Below are 26,602 nucleotides of genomic sequence, written 5' to 3'. Positions count from 1 at the left end.
AAAAATTACAGTGTGCAACTTTACGTTTTGTTTCTAATTTATTTTCAGTATTTATTTTCACTTTAGTTTAGTTTTCACTCTATGGTTGTTATTTTTTCTGTATATTTAATTCAGTATTTAATACTTATTTTTGTTTTTGTATTTTGAGGTCGTTAATGAGTAAAATGATATTTCAATATGCTTAACATCATTACATTTCTCATGGCTTGATATCGCTTTAATGATGGAGGTTGTAAAGGTTTCAAATTTTATAATATAATTTGTATCAAAAGCTTAGTTCTAAGTTATTTTTATTTTAAGTTAGTATTGGAGTCATGAAGATGTATTTTAGGTTCATTCTTTTCTAATTATGTTATTTTTTATCAGTGGCTGTCCGTGAGGACATTTTCTGAGGAGGCAAATATTTGAAACAATATTGATTAATAAAACCATTAAATGGTTTTATCAATACAATGCATTATTTTTATTTATTTATTTTATTTGCTTATATTTATGCTCCATGCAAAGATGATCTCTCCCTGTTATGTTAAAATAGTCTTGACAATTAACGATTAGTTATTATCTTTTCGATCACCAACCCAACACTGGTTGCAAACATTGTAAATGAATGGAGGCCGCCATTGTGTCTCTCTGTTCACCGAAGTGCACAAAAACTCCATATTCTACTCATTCATTGAGTTTTATATAATGTTGCTGTTCAGTCCTGTTTTAAGATCCTTTAACAATTTGGGTTTCATCGATATTTTGGCTTAATTTGAAAGTTGAGATCTGTTAACCACAAGACTTGATAATGTGCTAAGGTGATTCTGGAAGCTGATTGGTTTGAAAAGTTACCTTTGATAATAATTGGTTTATATATATATATATATATATATATATATATATACAGTATATATATGTATATGTATATATACACCACGGGTTTAATGAATGCTTGATCCTGATTGGTTCACGGACATTCTAAGGTGTGCAATTGTTTTTCCAAGTAAACGCACCGCTATGAAGTAGTTCCATGTCTTGACCGCATAACAGTTCATCAAATTATTTCAGTTATTTCAAAGAACCCAACAGGCTACCACAACAAAATAACCAATTAAAATGAAGACATTGGTTCAAGTAAATTAAGAAATTAAGAAGATTTCAAACCAAATTAAGAAGAATGTCAAACCAATCAGAATCAAGTATTCAACAGACCTGGGGTATAAAACGGAAATATGGCGACACTCGCTGCTGCTGAGAAGTGCTTAAACTTACATCTTGGTGATTTTGAAGCAATGTTACTTCTGACGAGAGCTGCACCAAAAAAGGTAATCCCAGAAGCAATCTCTCTTATTTTCTGAGTTTCTCTCTTTCCATTCCTCAAACACAAACTCACACACTAACTCACACACACATGCACAAACGCACTACCTCATTATCCAGTAAGTCCTCGAGTAAAGCAGCGCAAGCCTCGCAATCTTCTGTTGCTAGTTCTAAAGTGACGTTTTTGAATTAGCAATGAAGGCTCGGACTATATTAAAGCAAGATGCTGAATCCATGGCGACAGAAAGTAGTTCCCTATCTGTCACTCACTCGACATTGTGTCGATGTAGTGACACTAGGGGTCATTCTTGGGAGCCCCAAACACCTCTGCTTTTTGAAAAAGGCCAATGGGAATTGGCGAGTGGAGTTTGCATGCCACTCCCCCGGACATACGGGTATAAAAGGAGCTGGTATGCAACCACTCATTCAGATTTTCTCTTCGGAGCCAAGCGGTTGCATTCAGTGCACTGAATTCAATTTCTTCCTACCGTTCACCTCAAACTGCTGGGTTTACGGTGCATTTCAGAGGCTTCTCCCCCTCTGCACCCATGGAGTACAGAGAACGCCCCTGGGCGCTTCGGCAGAACAAAACAAAAGAGTATATTCTAAAAGAATATATTTTCAATTCTAAAAGAGCGGCACACACGGAACATATTTTTAAAGATGCCTTTCCGTTTGTGTATTATTCCTGGTTGCAGTCGTTATCTCTCCACTTCTGACGGCCACGATCGCTGTCTTACGTGTGTGGGCGCTGCCCACGTGGAGACACCGTTCATGGATGGGTCTTGTCCTCATTGCGAGAACATGACCATGGCAACATTGCGGTCACGGCTTGCCTTCGTAAAAAGCAAGCCACCCCAGCGGCTCCCCGCCTCGGTCCTTCTACCTACGGGTATGAGGCCGCGTCAGTTAGCACTGGGGCCGATTTGGGGACTTCAATGGGAGCACCTCCGCCGGGTAACCCCCCACAGACCTCCCATTCCTCAGAATGCTCGCTTGACCTGGTCGGGCTCTCGGACCACCGGCTCGTCTCAGGGCGAGTTCGACCTCTTATTCGGGGCCCGGGAAGACGATGAGTTATCGAGCGCAGCATCGGAGAGCGGGTTCGTCCAGTCTGATGCGGAGGCTTCAGCTGGGCTTCCTCCTTCAGGTATAGTCGCCCAGTCTCACGCCTATGTGGAGATGACGGACATGCTTTCCCGGGCAGCCGCGAGCGTCAGGCTAGAGTGGAACCCTCCACTCTCCCCTGAACCCTCGTGGCTCGATGATTGGTTTCTGAGCCCAGAGTGCCTCTCACTGCCACGCCCCACCTTGGTCCCTTTCTTCCCGGAAGTGCATGAGGAGCTGACAAGATCATGGGGGGCACTTTTTACTAACTGATTCCGATCTTTCAGCTCCCTCGCTCTCACTACCCTCGATGGTGGGGTGGCCAAGGGGTATTCGGTGATCCCCCAGGTGGATAAGGCGCTCGCGGTGCACTTGTGCCCACAGAGCGCCGCCACCTGGCGCGGGCGCCCGAAGCTCCCGTCCAGGGCCTGTAGGTTTACATCGTCCCTGGCAACTAAGGCCTATGGTGCCACTGGACAAGCCGCCTTCGCCCTGCATGCCATGGCTCTCCTGCAGGTACACAAAGCCAAGGCACTAAAAGAGCTGCACGAGGGTAGTTCTGACCCGGGATTGATGCAGGAACTGCGCTCGGCAACCGACCTCGCTCTCCGGGTGACGAAGGTCACAGCGCGGTCTCTCGGGGAGGCGATGTCCACCCTGGTGGTCCAGGAGCGCCACCTTTGGCTTAACCTGATCGAGATGAGAGAGGCTGACAAGGCACAGTTCCTTGACGCCCCCATTTCCCAGGTTGGCCTGTTCGGCGACACTGTCGAGGACTTTGCCCAGCAGTTCTCGGCGGTGAAGAAGCAGATGGCGGCTATACAGCACGTCCTGCCCCATTGCGGCTCAAGACCTCACACCCCGTCTGCTCGTCGCCAAGGGCGTCCTCCTGCAGCAACAGCACCGGCTCCGCCGCAGCCCGCCCCCACGGCACGGCGCCGGTGTGGAGCCCACCGCAGGAAGCAGACGCCACTCGCCACACGGCCGGCCGCCAAGAACCCAAGGAAGGCTTCGAAGCTCTCCCCAGTTCAGAGCATCTCTTTTCTCGGCTTGGAGTTGGACTCAGTGTTGATGTCGGCGCACCTCACGAACGAGCGCGCACAGTCGGTACTGAACTGTCGGAAGGCGTTCAGTCAGAAGACAGCGGTTCCACTGAAACTTTTTCAGAAGCTCCTGGGGCATATGGCATCCTCAGCGGTTGCCACACAGCTCGGGTTGATGCATATGAGACCACTTCTACACAAAAATATTTGATAACAAAGTGCCATGATTGAGCAATCAGAATGAAATAATCCAGAGAGCTGTCTAATTAAGTAAGGAATAATTGACGACGGACCATTGAATTGTTGAAAAATAATGCACACCTGAGGTGGTAATGCGGTCACGACGCGCAGCGGAGCTTCATATTGCCAAAGTGTAAGTTTAAGTCTCAGCAGCAGCGAGTGTCGCCATTCTTGTAAACTCAGCAAAAAAAGAAACGTTCCTTTTTCAGGACACTGTATTTTAAAGATAATTTTGTAAAAATCCAATTAACTTTACAGATCTTTATTGTAAAGGGTTTAAACAATGTTTTCCATGCTTGTTCAATGAACCATAAACAATTAATGAACATGCACCTATGGAACTTGTTAAGACACTAACAGCTTACAGATGGTAGGCAATTAAAGTCACAGTTTCACCGTCAACAACGTCGCCTATGGGCACAAACCCACCTTCTCTGGGCCAGACAGGACTGGCAAGAAGTGCTCTTCACTGATGAGTCACGGTTTTGTCTCACCAGGGGTGATGGTCGGACTCGAGTTTATGTCGAAGGAATAAGCATTACACTGAGGCCTGTACTCTGGAGCGGGCTCAATTTGGAGGTGGAGGGTCCGTCATGGTCTGGGGTGGTGTGTCACAGCATCATCAGACTGAGCTTGTTGTCATTGCAGGCAATCTCAACGCTGTGCTTTACAGTGAAGACATCCTCCTCCCTCATGTGGTACCCTTCCTGCAGTCTCATCCTGACATGACCCTCCAGCATGACAATGCCATCAGCCATACTGTTCATTCTGTGCATGATTTCCTGTCAGTGTTCTGCCATGGCCAGCGAAGAGCCCAGATCTCAATCCCATTGAGCACATCTGGAACCTGTCGGATCGGAGGGTGAGGGCTAGGGCCATTCCCCCCAGAAAAGTCAGGGAACTTGCAAGTGCCTTGGTGGAAGTGAGGGGTAACATCTCACAGCAAGAACTGGCAAACCTGGTGCAGTCCATGAGGAGGAGATGCACTGCAGTACTTAATGCAGCTGGTGGCCACACCAGATACTGACTGTTACTTTTGATTTTGACCCCCCCCCCCCCCCCCCCCCTTTGTTCAGGGACACATTATTCTATTTCTGTTAGTCACATGTCTGTGAAACTTGTTCAGTTTATGTCTTAGTTGTTGAATATTTTTATGTTCATACAAATATTTACAAATTAAGTTTGCTGAAAATAAAAGCAGTTGAATGTGAGAGGACGTTTCTTTTTTTGCTGAGTTTATATAGCTTTTCTATTGCTAAACAACTGTTTACAATCGCAGTGAGTCGAGGGGGAGCGCTGACTTTGCTACCAAAAGAGTTTGTGTGAGAGTGAAAGAGAGGGGGAGGAGTAGCGCAGTGCTTTTCCCCACTATAGCTATGTGAGGCTGATAAGTGTGAAATACATTGAAACATTAAAAGTTATTTCGGATAATATAAACTGTATTGATCAATTCGTGGGGATGCAGCTCTATTTGTTGTGTGTATGTGTATGTGTGTGTGTGTGTGCGTGTAAGTGCGGGTGAGATGAGGGAGCACAAGGGCTCTTTTTAACTGAAACTGAAATACATGTGGGATATTTTAGACATTATTTGATGTTCTTATCTGATTTACTTTAACCAGTGTCTTTGTTTTAATTCGTTATTTTGCTATGGTAGCCTGTAGGGCTCTTTGAAATAACTAAAATAATTTGGTGAAGTGATTTGGAACCGTTATGTGGTCAAGACCTGGAACTACTAGCCATGCGTTTACTTGAAAAATAATTGCACACCTTAGAACGTCCGTGAACCAATCAGAATCAAGCATTCAACAGTCCCGTGGTATAAAGTATAATTATTGGATCATGGATTTGGAAAAGTGTGGTGAGGAGATTACACCCCTTAGAGAGAGAGAGAGAGAGAGAGAGAGAGGCAGAAAGAGTTATAGAAAGAGACACACTGCTGGTTTAGTCCCTGCTCACATTTCCCAGGATAAAGGGAAGGTCATTCCAATAGCTTTCCATTTGTGGCCAACTACCACACAAGATCAGATAAAATCTAATGAGTTTTATAAAGAGTTAAGGTGAGAATGGCGGAATGCAGATGACTGAGAGGGAAGACCAAAATGGAATGATTTGCATTTTCTTCATGCAGCACAGAGGGGAGGGGAAAATCCACAACCAGCTACTGCAGGTGTAGGGAATTGGCCTTGCAAAGGTGCTAACAATTATAGTGCATGTTTGTACTCATTAGCCGCATTTGTTGGGTGCCGTGCCCTCCCCAGCTCTGCTGCGCTACAAATGGACATCAGCAAAAAGCCTGCCAGCTGTCTGCGCTGCTCTGTTCACATTTTTAATCACAGCCAAGCTGATTCCTACCATTTGATTCAGCAGTCATTAGACACAACACCTGTGGTTTGTTCAGGGACATGGTGAGAAACAAAGAAATTGTTTGCATGCATTATTGCACATTGTCTCTCTCCTTTTCTTTCTCTTGCTGTTCTACTAATTAAACTAATTGAGTCTTTCTCTCTCTCATTGCAGAGGTTCCTCGTAATGACACATGTCCAGAGCTCCCAGAGATCTCTAATGGATGGAAGACCACATCTCACCCTGACCTGGTGCATGGCACGGTGGTGACATATCAGTGTTACCCAGGATTCGAGGTGGTGGGCACTGAATTGCTGATGTGTCAGTGGGACCTGACCTGGAGCGGAGACCTGCCCAGCTGTGAAAGAGGTGAAAGCACACACACTCAGGCCTTTTTCATACATCCAATGTCTGTGGTGCATGTTCATTTCAGTGCCCATATTAACAGGTTAATATTAAATCTTGCTCTCTTCAGTTGGATGTATGACACACTTGCCGATACAAAATGGTGAAGAGGTGAAAGACATACCAACTCACCGCAACTCTCTCTCTCTGATTCCCTGTCACGTGGAGCTCGCCGTAATAACAACAGGAGTACTGCTTGAGCATAAACTATTGGGGTGGTTTTAGGGCGTTTTCAGACCTGTAGCTTGCTTGATTTGTTCTAAAAAGGGGATAAAATAGTTACAATGTTGCAAGATTTAACTCATACAGCAATAATTGTGAATGATTGTGTATTTATCCCATCGAGGCTTGCTGTAGAACATGTATGTCCTTAAGCAGCTTTCAGTGAGTGAAGAAATTTACATTCAGTAAAAACAGACTGTTGTGGCTCTGCTTTCTGATATCGTTTTAGTGTAGAAAAAACGCTTGGTGACAGAATCACAATGGATTACAATCAGAATTTGTGATGATATGATGAAAATGTTGAGCTTGATGTCTTGTCAGTTCTTCAGTAAAAGAAGTAACTCATTCGTCACTTGACAAAAACTCAAGAAACTGCCTCAGTGACAGAACAATTTTTTCAAGCAAGCCAGATGTGTTTTTTCACTTTCTGAAGCCATGAACTCAGCAGAGAGAATCAGAATCAGAATCAGCTTTATTGCCAAGTATGCTTATACATACAAGGAATTTGTCTTGGTGACAGGAGCTTCCAGTGTACAACAATACAAAAACAATACAAAAACAGCAGCAAGACATAGATAATAATAAAAAATAATTAAACACATATGTACAGACACACACATACATACATACATACACACATACACATGGGTAGTGCAAATCTAATACAATCTGTTATGTACAGTGCAAATGTTTTTTTTATTTTTTTTTATTTTTTTTTTTCAGAGGAATGAAATGGCAGAAGAGGTTGGATGTGTTGGATAAATATAAAAAAGACTAAACTGTTTATTGCACATAGTTATTGCTCAATGGGGCAATTTAACTGTTCATGAGATGGATAGCCTGAGGGAAAAAACTGTTCCTGTGCCTGACGGTTCTGGTGCTCAGAGCTCTGAAGCGTCGGCCAGAAGACAACAGTTCAAAAAGGTAGTGGGTAGGGTGAGTGGTGTCCAGAGTGATTTTTCCAGCCTTTTTCCTAACTCTGGAAGTGTATAGTTCTTGAAGGGGGGGGGCAGGGGGCAACCAGTAATCCTCTCAGCAGTCCAAACTGTCCTTTGTAGTCTTCTGATGTCTGATTTCGTAGCTGAACCAAACCAGACAGTTATTGAGGTGCAGAGGACAGACTCAATGTCCCGACAGTCAAGTGATTAACGACCTCCCACTGCCAGACTCTAATGCACGCTTTGTCTCCCTACGCCTGGCCGGCAATTATGTTAATGAAGCTCACACCTGAAAATCAGTTAGTGTGGCTCCGGCTTATCTGAATCCAGACAATTTAAGCAGTTTAATTAATTCTTTGTACATTAATTAATATTTTAATGTACACTACCGGTCAAAAGTTTTGAAACACTTATTCATTCATTATTAATTTTTTTTTTTTTTTTTTTTTTTTTCACATTTAGAATAATAGTAAAGTCATTAAAACTATGGAATAACATAAATGGAACTATGGGAATTATGTTGTGACTAAACAAAATCCAAAATAAATCAAAACTCTGTTATATTTTAGCATCTTCAAAGTAGTCACCCTTTGCCTAGAATTTTCAGAAATGTACTCTTGACATTTTCTCAACCAAATTCTTGAGGTATCACCCTGGCATGCTTTTTAAACAGTAGTGAAGGAGTTACCATCTATGTTGGGCACTTATTGGCCAATTGGTCAAATCATCAATTTCAAGTTTTTTTATTTTTATTAAATTTTAGTTTTATAATTAAATAAATTAATATGGTGGCACAATTATATTTTTGTCTACAAAACTAATTTCAAACATTTAAGCATACGCCTTCAGATCAAAAGATTTTTAAGATCATGAGAAATATTTCAGTCAAGTGTTTCAAAACTTTTGACCGGTAGTGTAAATGTGATCCCCCTCCTCTTGTAAATTAGATTTCATGAAGATCAAGTTTGTATAATTCCTAATGGCTCACTCCTGATTACCATTTTAGGAAATATTTAGTGCAGTTACCCAGAAATCACTTTATTGTTTTGTATAAAGATGCAGCTCTGTTACACAGTAGAAATGCGAGCCTGTTTTTGCAGTTAGGAGCCATTCTGAAGTGTTTTTAAAAGTTGAAGTTCTTTCTAACTTGATAAGGAGTGTAAAAAATGTAGCACTCCTACTCAGGACACAGCAAAACGATTAAAGACAGTCATCAAGCGAATGTTTACATAGAAAAACAATTAAAAAGACTGACACAAAATCACATTCAGTGTGAACGGCCCTTTACACTGCAGCACTGCTTGCACGCCATAGATGCTGGATGTGGGAAATAGGCCTTCTCGTAAATCCATTTTCAACACACACTGCCTATTGATCAAGAGAGATGCTCTGCTCCGAAACAACAGTAGATGAGCTTTTGAATTCCATTTGAGGGGTAGAATTTCACAAGTGCCTGTTTGCCTCTCCAGTGCAGTCCCATTCAAGGACAGGTGAGGAGTGAAGAAGGTCTTTGTTGGTAATCACTCACTTTTCTTTCGAGTGCAACTTCACAAATGAAGCAGATGCCGTTTCAATTCGCAGTCTTTCTGCATCCTCCCTCTGCTTACGCCTTACGACACCAACTGATTTAAGCAAGAATTCGTATTCCACTTTATACCCTCTGGTGAACCTCTGTCAGTATCTGGCAGATACAATGAGTGTTTCATCACAGGTGAAATTGTGACAACTCCACGACTTTATTTTGTTGAAGCCAGTTGCTCCAGTGCTTGAAATTAAATCTTGTCACCTGTGCTATTGTGTTGCCAGGACTTGCTCTGTGTGAGTGTGTAGTATTGCAGTAACAGCCTGGACCGTTCTCCCAGGATGTCCACAGACATTCGATGCTTGAAGTGTGAGTGCCAGGAGGCTGTGTGGCCCTGTGCTCTGGCTCCCAGCGCTGTCTCTCACAAAAACAGCAGCAACAACAGCAGCCCAGAAGCACCGGGGACCTTTATCTGGCTCAAAGCTCTCACCCCCATGCAAACATCATTAACTCACTCGCCTCTCCCATACCCTTTTCCTGCCCCACAACTGCAGGGGAGAGAATTGGCTTTGCAGCTGGGCAGTGTGGTGCAAAGTAATCTTTTTATTATACTGCACTGTGTGCCTGGATGCTGCCCTGAGATCAAAGTCACATGTTCTTCTTCCCATTGGCTCCAATGCGAACTCACCTCACACTGTCTAAATGGAATGAGTTGTGGGCCCCTGGCATATGGGCCCCTCTATGATGTAAGGGGTGAAGGACAGAGAGCTCAGAACAGAGAGCACGTTTAGTAAGATCACATGGTGCTTAAACCTTTTTCACCACATATGTGTTCGGATAGGTAATCATTTGACCTGGCTCTTTATATCATGTCCAGTTTAGCAACAAGGTAAAAAACAAAATGTGCAGAAATGTGCATTTGTGTATTTCAGGATTTTGAAGTATTAAAATTCTGCATGGTTTACAATACTGGTGTAAAAAAAAAAAAAAAAAAAAAAAAAAGAAAGGTGGAAACAGTAAACATCATTCCAAAACCATTGTGATCCAAAGGCACTGTCTGTTAATCACAAATATTTGTTCTTTAATTCATTGGTGCCACCTTCAGGTGACAGTGAGGACTGCAGTAGACTTTTGCTTATAAATTTACATTTAAATAAACATCCTCTTAAAATATTTAAAATCTTTTTGTATGTCTTTTTTATTTTATTTTTTTTATGTTTTATCTTTTTGTAGACTTGGGCATGTTGTCACACTGTTTACTACAGTTAAAGAAATATTCCAGGTTCAATAAAAGTTGAGCTCAATCGACAGCACTTATGGCATAATATTGATTACCAAGGGAGATAGGGCTTTCTCAGTTGCCGCCCCTAAGCTCTGGAACAGCTTGCCCCTGCATATTAGATCCTCCCCATCTAAATAAATCTAAAATCTAAACTAAAGACTTATTTATTTTCTTTAGCCTTTGACTTGGATTAGAACTTATATCTTGTTAAAGTTTTCATTTATCTCTCCTTGTTGTATAAATAATTGCTATATAAATAATCCTTTTTCATTTTTATGCTTGATGTTGTACAGCACTTTGGCTCAACAGCTGTTGTTTTTAAATGTGCTTTATAAATAAATGATTTGACTTGACCACAAAATATAATTTTGACTTGCCCCTCCTTTTATTAAAAAAAAAATAATAAAATCTGGTTTACAGTGAGCACTTACAATGGAAGTGAATGGGGGCCAATTTTGGAATGTTAGAATACTCACTTTTTCAAACGTATAGCCAAAAGACATAAACAATATGTGTGTTAACATGATTTTAGTGTGATTAAATTACTTACTAATGTTTTCTGTGTAAAGTTATAGCCACAACTTCGTTGTCATGATGGTGTAATGTCAACAAACCCTAAAACCCTAAAATGTCTGTAAAAATTATAATTTAAACAACTTTACAGCTGAAATTATACATGCATTTTAACAGAAGAATTCATCTAAGTGCTTTTATAAAATTACAAGCTTCAAATTTCTGACTTTAAACCCTCCAAAAATGTACTTCACTTCTATTGCAGTGGCTCACTGTAACCTTAATTTTTGCTTCTTCTTTAATTTAAGAAAAGGAGGAATGAGTCAAAATTAAATTCTGAGGTAATCAACTTTTTTGTCATAAACGCTGTCGCTTGAGCTTAACTTTTATTGAACCTAGAGTATTCCTTTAATATTTCTCAGGATAGGTTTATTTTTGAATGTCAGTTTCTGTATTGGCTTATACCTTAAATACCTACGTACCTATGTCTTGGCTTCCAAAAGCTACTGAACATTTCCGCCGTTAGGACCCAGGAAATAGCAATAGTCAAACTACCTGGGGTAAGTCGCACTACAAATTGAACCTATAATTTTTGTAGATTTTTAAAACTCTTCAACCTCATCTGCTTATTCAGAAACTGAAATAGTTGAATGTTAATCCTTTTGTTATTAAGTGGTTTTATTCATTTTTAACTACACTGTAAAAAATGTCTGTAATTTTAACAGTAAAAGACTGTAAAAAAAGCTACAGAAATAAAACGTTAATTGATTAACGAGTATTAATTGTAAAATATGCAGTAAAATTTTTTTATATATTTTAAAAGACAATACAGTAGTTTTTACAATAATTTTTATAAATTTTTTTAATTTAAAAAGTATGATTTTCCTGTATAATTAATGGTAAAAAAAAAAATGACATGTTTAACAAGAGAGTACATTTACTTTTTACAGCAAATTATTGTTAAAATTACAGTATAAAGCAGTAATCGGGCGTTCCCACAATTCCCTGCGTGACCCAGTACATTTCATTATATTTTATGGGAATAGTTATGTTTCTTCTTATTTTTAATATCAGTTACGTACATCGGGGTGTTCTGTTTTATATTTGATGTAGTTTAGTTAATGTTTATTACATTATTTTAATTTCACATGTGTTACCCTGATGGTGTTTAGTGTTTGTGTGAGTGACACTGAGCACTGTCTCTACATGTTTATTGGTCATTGCTTCTGGAAGAGCCACTATTGATGTGCTCTTCTGTAGTTACTACGGTGATTAACAATACATTATAAAGTGAAAAGCAGATTTTTACAGATTCAGAAGGCTAATATCAAGTTTATGACTTTTTGTTTTACTGTAAATTGAACAGAATTGTTTTTTATTTTTTATTTTTTTTTTTTTTACAGTGCCATCGTGGTCATGTAAATTACAACAGTTTTAAACTGTAAAATTTACAGGTTGTTCTGTAAAGTTGTTTAAATTTTTACTGTTTTTACATAATTATTCTGGCAACCACAACTGCCAAATTTTTTTTGTAAAACAACAGGATTTTTTTTTTACAGTGTAATCATACACAACAGGTCAGGGTTAACAATTCCTTCTCTGATGTTAAAGTGGTAAATACAGGTGCACCTCAGGAGTGTGTCAGCTCCCCCGTCTTGTTTACTTTGTATACTAATGATTGTATTAGTAGCCTGTTCTCTTATGATACTGCTATTTTAAGTTTAATGTACAAGAATATTTGTTCTCAAGGGCTTTTACAGTAGTTGATCATTTTGTACAGTGGTGTGATAGTAGTTGTTTGATTTTAAATGAGAGCAAAACATCATGGTTACTTGTGTAACCTCCGTTCCCTGATGGAGGGAACGAGACGTTGTGTCGATGTAGTGACACTAGGGGTCACTCTTGGGAGCCCGAGACACCTCTGGTCTTTGATAAAAGGCAAATGAAAATTGGCGAGTGGTATTTGCCACACCCCCGGACATACGGGTATAAAAGGAGCTGGCTTGCAACCACTCATTCAGGTTTTATGCTGAGGAGCCGAGACAAGGTCCGGCCATTTCTGCGGGTAGTTCAGCGTTGTGGCAGGAGGGACACAATGTCTCGTTCCCTCCATCAGGGAACGGAGGTTACACAAGTAACCATGACCATGAACTGGCGGTGTGTGACGGGCAGACAACTGTGTGCCTCGTAGCCAGCACACCAGGCTGACACGTAACCTCCCCCAACATAGTTATGAGTGTCGAACGGCCCTTTGGGGACAAGTCGACTACCCAAAAGATAGAGACAGGCTAGCCCAGTCGTGGCCTCTTTTCCCCCTTCTTTTTTTCCACTCCCCAAAAAAAGGGAGAATATCCGACTGGGCCAACCAGGTCTAGTTGGGGGGTGTCCCTCCCAAGGGGAGGACACCGCAGAGACCACACCTCGCCCAGAGAGAGGGGAGGATATTTAAGTGGAAAATACAGCACATGGTCTTGCTGAACTATGTCGAAAGTATGTCCTCTGTAGACCCCTGTAGACCCTGAAGAAATACAGAGAGGTCCCATGAGGGAACGAGGCACGGTCTGGAGGGGTTCAGCCTCCTGGCGCCTCTCAGGAACCTGATGATCAGGTCGTGCTTCCCTAAGGACTTACCATCCACTGTGTCATGGTGTGCTGCTATAGCAGCAATGTACACCTTCAAGGTGGAAGGGGACAGCCACCCTTCCAACCTCTCCTGCAGGAAGGAAAGCACCGATCCGACTGCGCATCTCTGGGGGTCTTCCCGTCAGGAAGAACACCACTTACCGAACAGACGGCACTCAAAGGCATACAGGCACCTCGTAGAGGGGGCCCTAGCCTGAGTGATCGTGTCTACCACCACGGGTGGTAGACAGCTTAGGTCTTCCGCGTCCCGTCCAGGGGCCAGACATGGAGATTCCAGAGGTCTGATCACGGGTGCCAGATGGTGCCCCGTCCCTGAGAAAGAAGGTCCTTCCTCAGGGGAATTCGCCAGGGGTTGGGGGGCTGTCGCGAGGAGCGTGAGGTCCGAGAACCACGTGCAGTGTTGAGGTCGCCCGGGATGTGAGTGGCTCGCAGAGACTTGAGGTGCTGCTGACTCCAGAGGAGGAGACGGCGGGTGAGTTGTGACATACAATGAGAGCGCAGACCGCCTTGGCGGTTGACATATGCTACCGTTGCCGTGTTGTCTGTCCGAACTAACACGTGCTTGCCCTGGATCAACAGCCGGAACCTCCGCAGGGCGGGCAAAATTGCCAACAACTCAAGGCAGTTAATGTGCCAACGCAGCCACGGGCCCGTCCTTAAGCCGGTGGCTGCGTGCCCATTGCAAACAGCGCCCCAGCCCATTTTGGAGGTGTCTGTCGTGACCATGACGCACCTGGAGACCTGCTCTAGGGGAACGCCTGCCTGTAGAAATGTGAGGTCTGTCCAAGAGCTAAAGAGGCGGTGACAGACCCGCGTGATGACCACACGATGTGTCCTGCGGCGCCACGCCCATCTCGGGACTCGAGTCTGAAGCCAGTGCTGAAGTGGTCTTATATGCATCAACCCGAGCGGGGTGGCCACCGCTGAGGATGCCATATGCCCCAGGAGCCTCTGAAAGAGTTTCAGTGGAACCGCTGTTTTCTGTTTGAACGCCTTCAAACAGGTCAGCACCGACTGTGCGTGCTCGTTCCTGAGGCGTGCTGTCAATGAGACTGAGTCCAACTCCAAACCGAGATAAGAGATGCTCTGAACCGGGAGGAGCTTGCTCTTTTCCCAGCTGACCCGAAGCCCTAATCACCTGAGGTGCGAGAGCACCAAGTCCCTATGTGCACACAATATGTCCTGAGAGTGAGCTAGGATTAGCCAATCATCGAGATAGTTGAGAATGCGAATGCCCACCTCCCTTAACGGGGCAAGAGCTGCCTCTGCGACCTTCGTGAAGACATGAGGGAACAAGGACAGACCAAAAGGGAGGACCTTGTACTGATACGCCCGACCCTCGAATGCAAACCGGAGGAAGGGTCTGTGTCGAGGTAGAATCGAGACGTGAAAGTACGTGTCCTTCAGGTCTACTGCCGTGAACCAATCTTGATGCCGGACGCTCGCCAGAATGTGTTTTTGCGTCAGCATCTTGAACAGGAGTCTGTGTAAAGCCCGGTTCAGTACTCGCAGGTCCAAGATTGGCCGCAACCCACCGCCTTTTTCAGTACGATGAAGTAGGGGCTGTAAAACCCCTTCTTCATCTCAGCCGGAGGGACAGGTTCTATCGTACCCTTCCATAGGAGGGTGGCGATCTCCGCGCGCAAGGTAGCAGTGTTTCGTCCTTCACCAAGGTGAAGTGGATAACGCTGAACCTGGGCAGACGCCTGGCAAACTGAATCGTGTAGCCGAGTTGGACAGTCCGGACCAGCCATCGTGACAGATTGGAAAGCGCAAGCCACGCATCCCAGTTCCGCGAGAGGGGGACCAAAGGGACAACCTCGTCGGACGTACCGGAAGGTGGGGCCTCGCGGCGGTGCGGAGCTCGAGGTGCCACACCATGTCGTGGCCGTGCTGGGTCTAGGGACATTGAAGCACTTACTTGGCTCCTTGTGACCACCCCCGGAACAGCCTGGGATGGGGGAGGAAGAGGCCTGTCCTCGCAACCCATGGAGACTGTCACATCGGGGACAGATCTGTGCCACAGCTGGGCACACAGGGGAGGGGAGACCGCCGCTGGAGCGCCAATCCTGCAAGGGTAAAAGGTGGACGGTGGTCATGATGATGGCCATGCACACCGGGTATGTGACCCAGGGAAGAAGGAAACCGCTCTTTTGCTGAACTGTTGGGTACCGCAGCCACTTGGGCATGCAGCGAAATCAAATGAAAAGGCAACAAAAGATTCTCCACCCGGCCCTCCACCAGGGGTTGGAGTGGTCTTCCTACCAGCTCCAACGCAGTGGGTTTCGTCGACCCTGGGTCGCCCGTCTCAGGGGCGCTTTGAAGCCTTTCGTGGGTTCTTGGTGGCCGGCCATGAGACGGGTGGCATCTGCTTCCTGCGGCGGGCTCCACGCCAGGGCTGGGCCGAAGGGGCGGGCTGCGGCAGAGCCGGTGCAGTCACCGCAGGGGGACGCCCTTGGCGACGAGCAGACGGGGTGCAGGATCTTGAGCCGCACCGGGGCAGGATATGCCGGATAGCGTCCGTCTGCTGCTTCACCTTCGAGAACTGCTGGGCAAAGTCCTCGACAGTGTCACCGAATAGGCCAGCCTGGGAGATAGGGGCAGCAAGTGTCTTGTCGGCCTCACCCATCTCAACCAGGTTGAGCCAAAGGTGGTGCTCCTGGACCACTAATGTGGACATCGCCCGCCCGAGAGACCGCGCCATGACCTTCGTCGCCCAGAGAGCAAGGTCGGTCGCCGAGCGCAGTTCCTGCATCAGATCTGGGGCGGAACTACCCTCGTGCAGTTCTTTTAGCACCTTGGCTTGGTGGACCTGCAGGAGAGCCATGGCATGCAGGGCAGAGGCGGCTTGTCCAGCAGCACTGTAGGCTTTGGCCGTCAGGGACGACGTGAACCTACAGGGCTTGGACGGGAGCTTTGGGCATCCGCGCCAGGTGGCGGCGCTCTGTGGACATAGATGCACCGCGAGTGACTTATCCACCGGGGGAATCGCCATATAGCCCCTGGCCGCCCCGCCATCAAGGGCAGTGAGGGCGGTGGAACTGAGAATTCAGGACCGGGCAGTAAAAGGTGCCTCCCACAATTTTGTCAGCTCCTCGTGCACTTCCGGAAAGAAAGGCACTGGAGTGGGGCGTGGCTGCTTTGAGCGGCGCCGCATGCCCAGGAACCAATCATCGAGCCGCGAGGGTTCGGGGGAGAGCGGAGGGTTCCACTCTAGCCCGACGCTCACGGCCGCCCGGGAAAGCATGTCCATCATTTCCGCATCAGCCTGTGACTGGGCAGTCGTCCCTGAAGGGGGAGCCCAGCTGGGGCTTTCTTACGAAAGCACGCCGCGACCGCAACGTTGCCATGGTCATGTTCTCGCAGTGAGAACATGAACCATCCACAAACGCTGTCTCCGTGTGGGTCACGCCCAGACATGAAAGACAGCGATCGTGACCGTCTGAAGTTGAGAGGTAAGGACCGCAACCAGGAATAACATACAAACGGAAAGCATCTTTAAAAAGATGCGTCTTTAAAAAGACGTTCCGTGTGTGCCGCTCTTTTAGAGAAATATACTCTTTTAGGAAAATATACTCTCTTTTTTCTGACGAAACACCCAGGGGCGTTCTCTGCAGTGCACCAGTGCAGAGGAGGGAGAAGCTACTGAAATGCGCCGTCAGATCCAGCAGAGGTGAACGAACAGTCAGCTCAGTAAACATCGACCGTTCGGCTCCGAAGAGAAAATCTGAATGAGTGGTTGCACGCCAGCTCCTTTTTGCGTGTGTCTGGGGGAGTGGCATGCAAATACCACTCAATTTTCATTGGCCTTTTATCAAAGACCAGAGGTGTCTCGGGCTCCCAAGAGTGACCCCTAGTGTCACTACATCGACACAACGTCGAGTGAGTGACAGATAGGGAACTGTTGAAATGATATTTGACCCCAGATCAGTGGGGGATCATAGTTCAGTGTTAATATATGATGAACCCATTACACAGGTCTCCACATTTAAGTATCTGGTGGTCTATGTTAATAATTAATTGAGTTGGAATACCCATATTGAGAGTTTGTGTGCAAAACTGCAACAGACGATCTATTTCCTGAGGAGACTTAGTATATATGGGGTAAGCCAGAACATTGTTTTTATTTTGCCAGTCCATTTTTGAGAGTCTTATTAGATATGGAGTAGCAGCATGGTACGGGAACTTACCGGTAGAGTTAAAAACAAAACTTTCCTGCCTTGTGCAAACTGCTATGAAAATATTAGGCTGGAAAGTAAACTGACCCATTCAAGTATGGTTTGAGCAAACGGCACTGAGGCAAGCCCAAGGAATTGTTTATGATCAGTCCCATTTGTTGCCCTATGGGAGAAGATATAGAATCCCAATTAGTAGGTCGAATCATTTTAGGAACTCTTTTGTGCCTACCTCAATCAGACTTTTAAAAAGGACTACTTGAGACTTATATTGTCATGGTTTTATTGTTTTTATATATAATATGTTATATTGTTTATTATATAATAGGATATTGTTGCTATGTAATATTTGTGAGTAAGTTTTGTGTGTGTTTTGGCTGTCGTGTATGTAGTCCAAAACAAATTTCCCTTACGGGACAATAAAGTATACTCAACTCAACAACTCATGAAACTGTTTATTATAAGCTATTATAAGCTAAATAATTGTGAAACAAAACAATTTAGGATACTGCAAAAATGTAAAAGGTAACATATAAAATAGCAAACCATTGTTTTGGCTAATAAATATTGTAATTAATACTGTAAACTGTATATATTTTTAACATATAAAACACATAACTTAACCAGTCCTGACTAATTTATGAAAAGTCATCTTGTCCTGAGAATACAGATCAAACTTTTAGTTACAAATTACAAACAATTACAAAAATATGATGATATTGGAGGATAAAATTCACAAATATTATTCTAATTCATGAGGATTTTGATAACAGGTGTATAAAACCAGCATACAAAACTATACATTCTGCTATAAAACACACGTTTGTGTAATTAGACATTTGACTTGGGCAAAAAAATAGTTACTGAGATATAGTTCTTGTGACAACTTCCCCGTGCAACAACTAGCCCCGGTCTCCCATATACCTTAACCTTTTAAAAGGCATCTTTAAAGCATTTTTTTTTTTCATTAACAATTTATTTCTCAAGTTAGCATAGAATCAAACTGTATCAACCTCATAGACTAAAGAACAAGACAAATGATATGAACTTTTCCAGAAAAAATATATAAATACTCTCTGTGTGATATTTGTTTTTGCTTGTCCAGTTCTGTCATGTGCAGACCCAGGCACAGTGGAGCACAGTCGCAGGGTGATGTCAGGGCCACGTCTCATCGTGGGCTCCACTGTGCAGTACATCTGCAACAAAGGGTACTCATTGTCGGGTAACAGCCTTCTCTCATGCTACCACCGTGACTCCACCGGCCCCAAATGGAGCGAGAAACTGCCGAAATGCATTCGTGAGTACATTTGTGATTTTATTCACAAATAATTACACAGAGCCACACATAGCCACACACAAACACAGGTTAATAACATTATCACTTTTACTTTTGCTTATACTTAAGGTTAGAAGTTTGTTCAAATCAATTAATCTTCTGCACATAACTCGTCCTGCACCATTTTTGGTATTAACATGAATGGTTTATTTTTGGTTTATGTTTATTTTATTTTATTTTTATAAAGTCTCATTGTATATACAGAAATAGCAGTATTTTAATGACTACCCCACATTTGTGAAAAAGTCTGTGTATTTATGGTATGTGTTATATAGCTGATACATTGGAGCTGTGCAGGAATCCTGGGACTCCCGCCTATAGCATCCAGAGTTCAGAGAAGCATGTGTATCAGGCAGGAGAGACTCTGCGGTTCTCCTGTCTGAGCGGGTATGAGCTCCAGGGTGAACCTGTTCTCAGCTGTATCCCTGGGCACCCTTCCAAATGGAGCCATTCACCCCCACTGTGCAAAGGTACATTCTGTGTTTTGCAATTTTCATGGTGTGTGATGTGATCTGCAAAGTATATCATTCATAAGGCCCCTTTCCTGTCATTAGTGGATGTTTAGTTATGTATATGTTCTTTTACTACAGGGTAGGTAATTGGAATGACATGTAACATTTTCTCATGTGTTAAAAGCTATCACTTCTCTCCCAGCTGTGACACTGGAGTACATAGATGAACGCAGGCTAGATGGTATGAAGTTGTCTTTGCATCTTGTATATACACATACTGTATATACAGTATGTATAGCAGATATACTACTTAAATACTTTAATGTATATACGTACCTCCCTTTTTAGTGGCCAGTGCAGACTTCAGTGTGGAGGGAGCCAGTGTGGCTGTTTCCATTTTCATCCCAGTGGCAATAATCATGATTATCATCATGTCAATATATTTCTACTTTTCAAGGTAAGTTGATTCAGTGGCCCCAAAAAGTATTTGGACTCATAAGATACACTTAAATATCTATGAATGTCATTTGTGATTGCATTAGATAATAAAATGTGACACCAATTGGGATTTATTTTAAGGAAAGTAGCACAAGAACACTTTTTAAGAAAAATATTTGATTAAAAGAAGTTTGTCAAGTTTAATATTTTAAAATGATATAGTTTGTATTTGGACACTTTCTGGTTGTCAAACATTGTGGAATATGTCCATAATTCATGTGATGAACTACACCTGCGGTTACTTTGCTAGGACGCCTGTGTGAACTTGTGGGGAACTGACTTCATACATCCTCAAAAAATTACCCTGGGACAATAAAAAGTAACTGCAAAAAAGGCTAATAAAAATACAATTAGTTCTGATAAAAAGTAAAGCATCATTTGTTTGCAGAGGCTACTTGGTTTTATATCTGGTTACTATATCTATTGCAAGGTAATTCATACATTTTAAAATGTGGCTTAATTGTCCGAATACTTTGGGGTCATTGAACATGACATTTATTTTAGTTCAAATCTCTCATCTCTGGTTTAGACCAGGGCAACAAATTTCAATTGTTTTTGCATGTCTCTTCTCAGGGTGCAGGGGAAATCACTACGCCTGTCCATGTCCACATCACCAAAATATGACCACATCAGAGGAGAGCCAGCTTTTGAAACCCCCATTTATGAGACTGCAGTAAGTAAAGCATACATTACATACATTCACCCACATCCTCCTCATCACTAGTAGTAACAGAATCTTATTCACACCCACATCCATTTGTGGTGATTTTCTTGGCAAAACAGAGTTACTCAGGTGTTTAGTCCTACGGGTGCACATTTGCACTTTGCACACCATATGTATTACCATATTGTGGGTTCATTTCTGTTATCTAATTAGCATGAAAGTGCTATTCTGGCACACAGAGCCATGCCCTCATCTCATCACCCCATTATTAGAAAGTCTATTGGCATATCATTGCCCCCCTTTGCTTCACCTTCTCACATTGTTCAATATTCACATTCAGCTTAAATGGGTAGATAGACAGACTGACTGATTGATTGACTGAACTCATGTCATTCCAAACAAAAATGACTTTCCTTCTTCTGTAGAACACAAAAGGAGATGTTTAAGAGAATGTCCCAGGTGCTCAATGTAAGCAAATGGGGACAAAATGCTGCAGAGCTCCAGAAATGACAAAACAGTACCATAAAAGTATACTATATTTTAAATTTTTAAAGCCATATGATAGCTATGTGGAACAAACAAAAATAAATGTCTTTATTAACTGAAAATATAGCCCTCTGCTATAGATTTGAAATGTCATTTGAGCTTCGGAATATTCAAATATGTCAAATGAATCTATTGGTTGTTGCGTTGTTTCACAACCAAACGTGATGTACCGGTTTGAATCAGCTTATAGCTCTATTTTCGTAAGTGCACCAGGTGCAGCGCAACATACAAAGTCCGTTAGTAATTTTTAAGTCACTGCAAAAGAGGCCGGTGGAAGAAGTTGGAGAGGGTAAAATGTTTGGATTTGTAATAACTTCATTATTTTGATTATATTTTCATTTAAAGTGTAATTTAAATTTAGAAATATTTTTGGTTTAATTTTTTCATGTTTTAATAAATACATTTTATTTTTTCATAATTAAAATCGACCGGTCGTAGTGAAGTATTTGCAAAAATCCGTTGGTCCACAGCCTAACCTGGAAGGCCGATAACACTGTTAATACTTTATTAAGTCATGATTTGTGTGTCAGTAGATGAAAATGATTAATAATACTTACATTCTCTATAATTTAACTGAGCCTACATCCAAATCCTTATAAGAATCACATTTTCCATGCATGTAAGGATATGACTGACATTCAACAAGGACACAGTCATGCAGTTAATGCACAAAAGAACTTAAGTCCATATTTATATTCTTCTATTCATATACAGCCCATTTACACTACCAACTTCTTATAAATGTGCTGTCTTGGGCTTGAAGGAATGGACTACCTATATAATAGGATGCAGACAGTGTAAAAACCAGAGAATAACCTCCGAATTAAATTGCACTTGATCCAGACCTGCTTGCACCTAGACTTAGCGCATACTTGCTAGAAAATACCAAAAATTCATGGCCATGCCCATTGACATTGCGCATATGAATTATCGCATAGCGCTGCACTTAGCACTCTTAAAATAGGGCCCTAAGTGTAATTGAGATTTCACTTTATTGTGTGGAAAGGAGCACCTGGGACATTCTGCTAAACATTTCCTTTTGTGTTCTATGGAAGTAGAAATAAATCACATGGGTTTGAATTACATAAATGTAAGTAAATGATGTCAGAATTTTAAATCCCTTTATCTCAGAGACAACAACTTATTCTGAGATTTTTTTTGTCCGAGATGTTAACTTCTCAATCACTTACATTGCACTTTCTCTGCTCTCTCTCTCTCTCTCTCTCTCTCTCTCTCTCTCTCTCTCTCTCTCTCTCTCACTCTCTCTCTCTCTATCTCTTTCTGCATCCCTGAAGAACAATGAGGTTAGATTTTCTGAAACCTTGTCTGTCAAAAGTATTAGACTGCAATGTGGTCTTTTCCCTCTGCCTGCTGGTTCTAGCTTGTGATACAGACTCCAGGTTATTCACACCTCTCAAGTGCTATACTAGTGTCTATCCAGACCTCGCTGTGGTGTAGCACTCATAACCCAGTCCCTGCAGCACTCACTGCTTGCATATACTAACCAGCTCGAAAACAGTTTCTGGCCCCAAGGGCTCAGTCTGTGTTTGAATGTTTCTAAGTGTGTGGCTAGCCAGAGCATGTGTTTATGTGTGACTGTTCCTCCTGCACTGAAGCTTTGTACTCACATTAAGTGTGTCAGTAAGTAAAAACAATGGAAACATAGGGTCATGAGCACCTCTCTCTCGAAAACGAGATTAAAACGAGATGAATAGAAAACTGACAGTCTAGATCTGTAATAAATAGACTAGTATTGTCTATTTACCATTCATCCACTGATTCAAAGGTTGAATCAGGCTGAGCACCATTCTTGTTGTGGAATTTTCCATTCGATTTAAAAGTGCAATTAGCAAAATTTGCCATTTGGCAAAATTAACATTAGCACTTTTTGCTAATTGCTAAACCTTCAAACATAAATTAATACATTTTATTTAAAAACAAAAACAATAAATGATGTACATTCACATGAGATGAAGACTCTTGTCAAATCAGTCTTAGAGAAAAAGCTGCTTTATTCTACATTTGGTGCTGGACGCACATTCATGAGTGCTGCCATCTTGAAATTACATGACCAGAATATTACTAATTTTATTTTGATAATCCCCAGTTATTGGCGTCATGATGTGAATAGTGCATTTCTACCATGGCATGATGATGCATCTATGCTGCTAAGTGTCAGCGCAGAGTAAACAAAACCCATTTGAGACGGCTTTAGAACTATACTTTATAAAAATTGTATTCCCATAGTCATCTACTTTGTTCATTTATTGGATCACAATTTAATCTCCAAAATCATACATTGTTTTTCCCAAAAATTACTCAAAAGTTTTGGTATTTCCTCTAACTTTCATCATGTTTCCATTGCTGTTTATTATTTTTTAGGCATTTTCACACTTAAGTTGCATGGTATTTTTGATTTATACAGAGACCTATGATTCAAACCAGCCACCAGAGGTACTCTCTAGGATTCTGTTGTAAAGAAAGAGCCTGTAAGGAGAGTTGATCAATGGAGTAGCATCACATGGACAAGGCCGAGAAGGTTTGAACCACGGGTGTAGGGTGTCTCCATCTTTCGTCTCTGTCTTTCGAGTTACAATGATGTTATGACATGTCCCTTCCCCTCACAAAGTTGCCCACTGCTTTCATTTTTATTCATTATGTATATGTGCATATAAATGCTAAATATTGATATACTTTGGTGTGTTTTTGTTTGTTTGGTATGCAGGATACAAGAGAATATGAAGTCTCCATTTAAATACAACAAAGCTAATTTTAGCATGGAGGACCGCCTGCCTAGCTTTTCATCCTTTCCCATCTGCTGTAAATATTGCCTTGATTCTGAGGACTTCCGTAAGCGAAAAGTGTGGACAACATGATATTATTTTTGTAGAGCTTCGATTGCCATGGCCTAGCAGAATTGTTTGTACAGTTTTTACCCTTAATTGAGCCAAATTAAATAAGGAATAAAAAAATGACTGAAAATGGGGAATTCATGTAATTTAGCTGATTGATGCCTCTTTAAACAGATTTATTTATTTATGTTCTTGATTGTTGCGCTCTTGTTACCTCTCAACACCCGGAAATAATTTATGGCCTGAAAGGGCATCAATGGTGCATCTAGAGTATAAAAATACAGTTTGTGGCTTATTCAGATGAGTTTGCAACAAATGTATTGATAATCATAACATTTGACACCTAAATTACATGCTGGGAAAAATGAACACAATTATGTAAAACACAGCAACCATTAAACAATAAAACTTATGCATGGATAACAGTTTATTATTAATATATTTTTTCCACACATCATGAAAATTATATGTTTAATTACAAGAGCTGTAAGTAGCAACCTTCAAATGACATCTGCCAGTTTTATGAAATTTAGTGTTTTGCATGGGGACTGGTCTGGTACATGTTTCTGTATCCATAGATGTTAAGTGGGTCCCTATTTCGTCGCTCTGAAGCCTTTACATTATCCTTAGTTAAAAGTAGTCTGTGTGTACAGTAACAGACTAAGACTGTTGGGAAATTGGTCTCTACTTGCGCTAAATTTCGCCTTTGGCTGAATAAGCCAAAAGTAATAAATATATATGTACAGCAAGTTCTTGTAAATCATCCCTCCTTCACTGATCAATTTGCTCTGAATTTTTCTTTTTTTTTTTCAGTTTATTTTTGTATGTTTTTATACATATGATAGAACAAAAGAACAATTGACTGTACTCTTTCAGCAGGCATTCTTAATCTATAAATATCTAAGAATGTACATACAATTTTTATTATGGCTTAACTGTATGTATATATGAGGTTTATCTATTATAGAATAGATCAATGTTCATCATTTGATACTGTCTTTCAACATCAATGATATGGATCATCTAAAAGCAATTATGTACATGTTCTCCATAAGAATGTTGTCCATATTGGAAACATTGTCATTTCAATGTAATTACCAAAAGCTGACAAAAACATCATTGTTTGTCATGTGACACGTGACAGACTTGCATCATGGATGTACAGTATGCTTCAGTGTTTCACTGTCTCCAATTGAAAAACTGAGTTTTGGGAACCTAAGAAACAACATTTAATGGATTTATGACTTAAAAGTCTCACAGAATTCAGAGCAGAATAAATTAATTCCTTGACCATCCTCAAACTTAAATATTCATGATTCAAGATTATATACTGTATATATTTTTTGCTTTATTGTACTGTAATTATTTACCACATTGTCAGAGCATATCTTCAATTAAAAATGATATTCCATCAGAGTGTGCTGTTTTGTTGTTGTAGTTACTTCAAGTTACTTTGTTTTTAGAGTGAAATTTGTGTTTGCTTTACTTTTCATAAACCTTTTCAATCAGTATTGGGTAGATTATTTCTGAAATATAATATGGTTACACAACTAACTTTGTAATCAGTTACAAACTTTTATATTACACTTTTTAGGTAATCTAATAATTACTTTTGGATTACTTACTGTTTGTTTTCATGGAAATCTAACTTTAAGTGTATTAAATACCAAATCTACACTCCTTTCATTAAAGTTTATTAAGCATGAAAACAAACCCCCTCCCTTATAAAGCTTTTCAGCCATGACGTCAATTTGTAGGCGAACCCTGAAGTCCAATTCGCCATGGGTTCCCTCAGGATTTTCCTATGGGTTTTTATAATGGGGTTTTTCAACTAATTTTCGAAAACATTACTTGAAGATACGTGAAATTTTTGTTCTACAACATAAATTACACACTTTCACACCTCAAACATGAAAGTATGCAATTCAATACAGCTTCAAAATTCACATTTGAGGTATGACTGATTAATTTAAGATATAGGAGTCGTCAGTTAGGTGGCTGTCCTGAAGATGGCGCTGTAATCCACACATAAATGCCGAATCGATTGCATTAATGCAGTATTAGTTTTGCGAATTGCTTTTGTACTTAACTTAAAAAATGTACATGAATGTGCTTTTTACAAATATATCTCGTCTGATTTGTTACCACACATGGATGGCGTTTGTAATGGCAAAACTGCCAAAGTAAGAACATTTTTTTATTTTACTCAGAAACTCCCAAAAAGCAAGTAAAACACACACACACACACACACACACACACACACACACACACACACATATCAATTCTCATATTTTGATCCATTAAGCAAGTTTTCTTTAATGCATTTACGTAACTTTATGTCAAAATGCTACCATTCATCCTACTCAAATGCATGTGACATCAAATAAACAAGAATTAGGTCATAAGCAGGGGCGTAACTAGAGGGAGGGCAGGGTGGGTTTCTGCCCTAGGGCCCGGGGTGAGAGGGTCGACCAAAAGAAACCATAAAAATGACAGTGGGCCCGAGGGGTGATGAAAA

At 41.6% G+C, this 26,602-nt stretch overlaps 1 protein-coding gene across 5 annotated transcripts in view; it reads left to right on the top strand.

Moving 5' to 3' along the window:
- LOC127430040 (seizure protein 6 homolog) overlaps positions 1-25,497 on the top strand; it is a 384,217-nt gene extending 358,720 nt beyond the window's left edge. The window contains exons 11-18 of one of the 5 annotated variants that reach the window (XM_051679463.1): positions 6,210-6,404; positions 18,841-19,032; positions 19,347-19,541; positions 19,708-19,764; positions 19,872-19,980; positions 20,595-20,694; positions 23,657-23,770; positions 23,957-25,497. In XM_051679463.1, the coding sequence (XP_051535423.1) occupies positions 6,210-6,404; positions 18,841-19,032; positions 19,347-19,541; positions 19,708-19,764; positions 19,872-19,980; positions 20,595-20,694; positions 23,657-23,734 (926 nt within the window). In that variant the 3' untranslated portion in view covers positions 23,735-23,770; positions 23,957-25,497. Of the gene's footprint in view, positions 1-6,209; positions 6,405-18,840; positions 19,033-19,346; positions 19,542-19,707; positions 19,765-19,871; positions 19,981-20,594; positions 20,695-22,526 lie in introns of all 5 variants that reach the window. The other 4 variants (XM_051679465.1, XM_051679466.1, XM_051679464.1 and 1 more) reach the window with 4 other exon arrangements.
- The last annotated feature ends 1,105 nt before the right edge of the window (positions 25,498-26,602 follow it).

The sequence above is a fragment of the Myxocyprinus asiaticus genome, chromosome 39 (assembly GCF_019703515.2).
Source record: "Myxocyprinus asiaticus isolate MX2 ecotype Aquarium Trade chromosome 39, UBuf_Myxa_2, whole genome shotgun sequence".
Classification (NCBI taxonomy): domain Eukaryota; kingdom Metazoa; phylum Chordata; class Actinopteri; order Cypriniformes; family Catostomidae; genus Myxocyprinus; species Myxocyprinus asiaticus.
The sequence above is the reverse complement of the archived record's forward strand: the minus strand, read 5'-3'. Positions and strand labels throughout refer to the sequence as shown.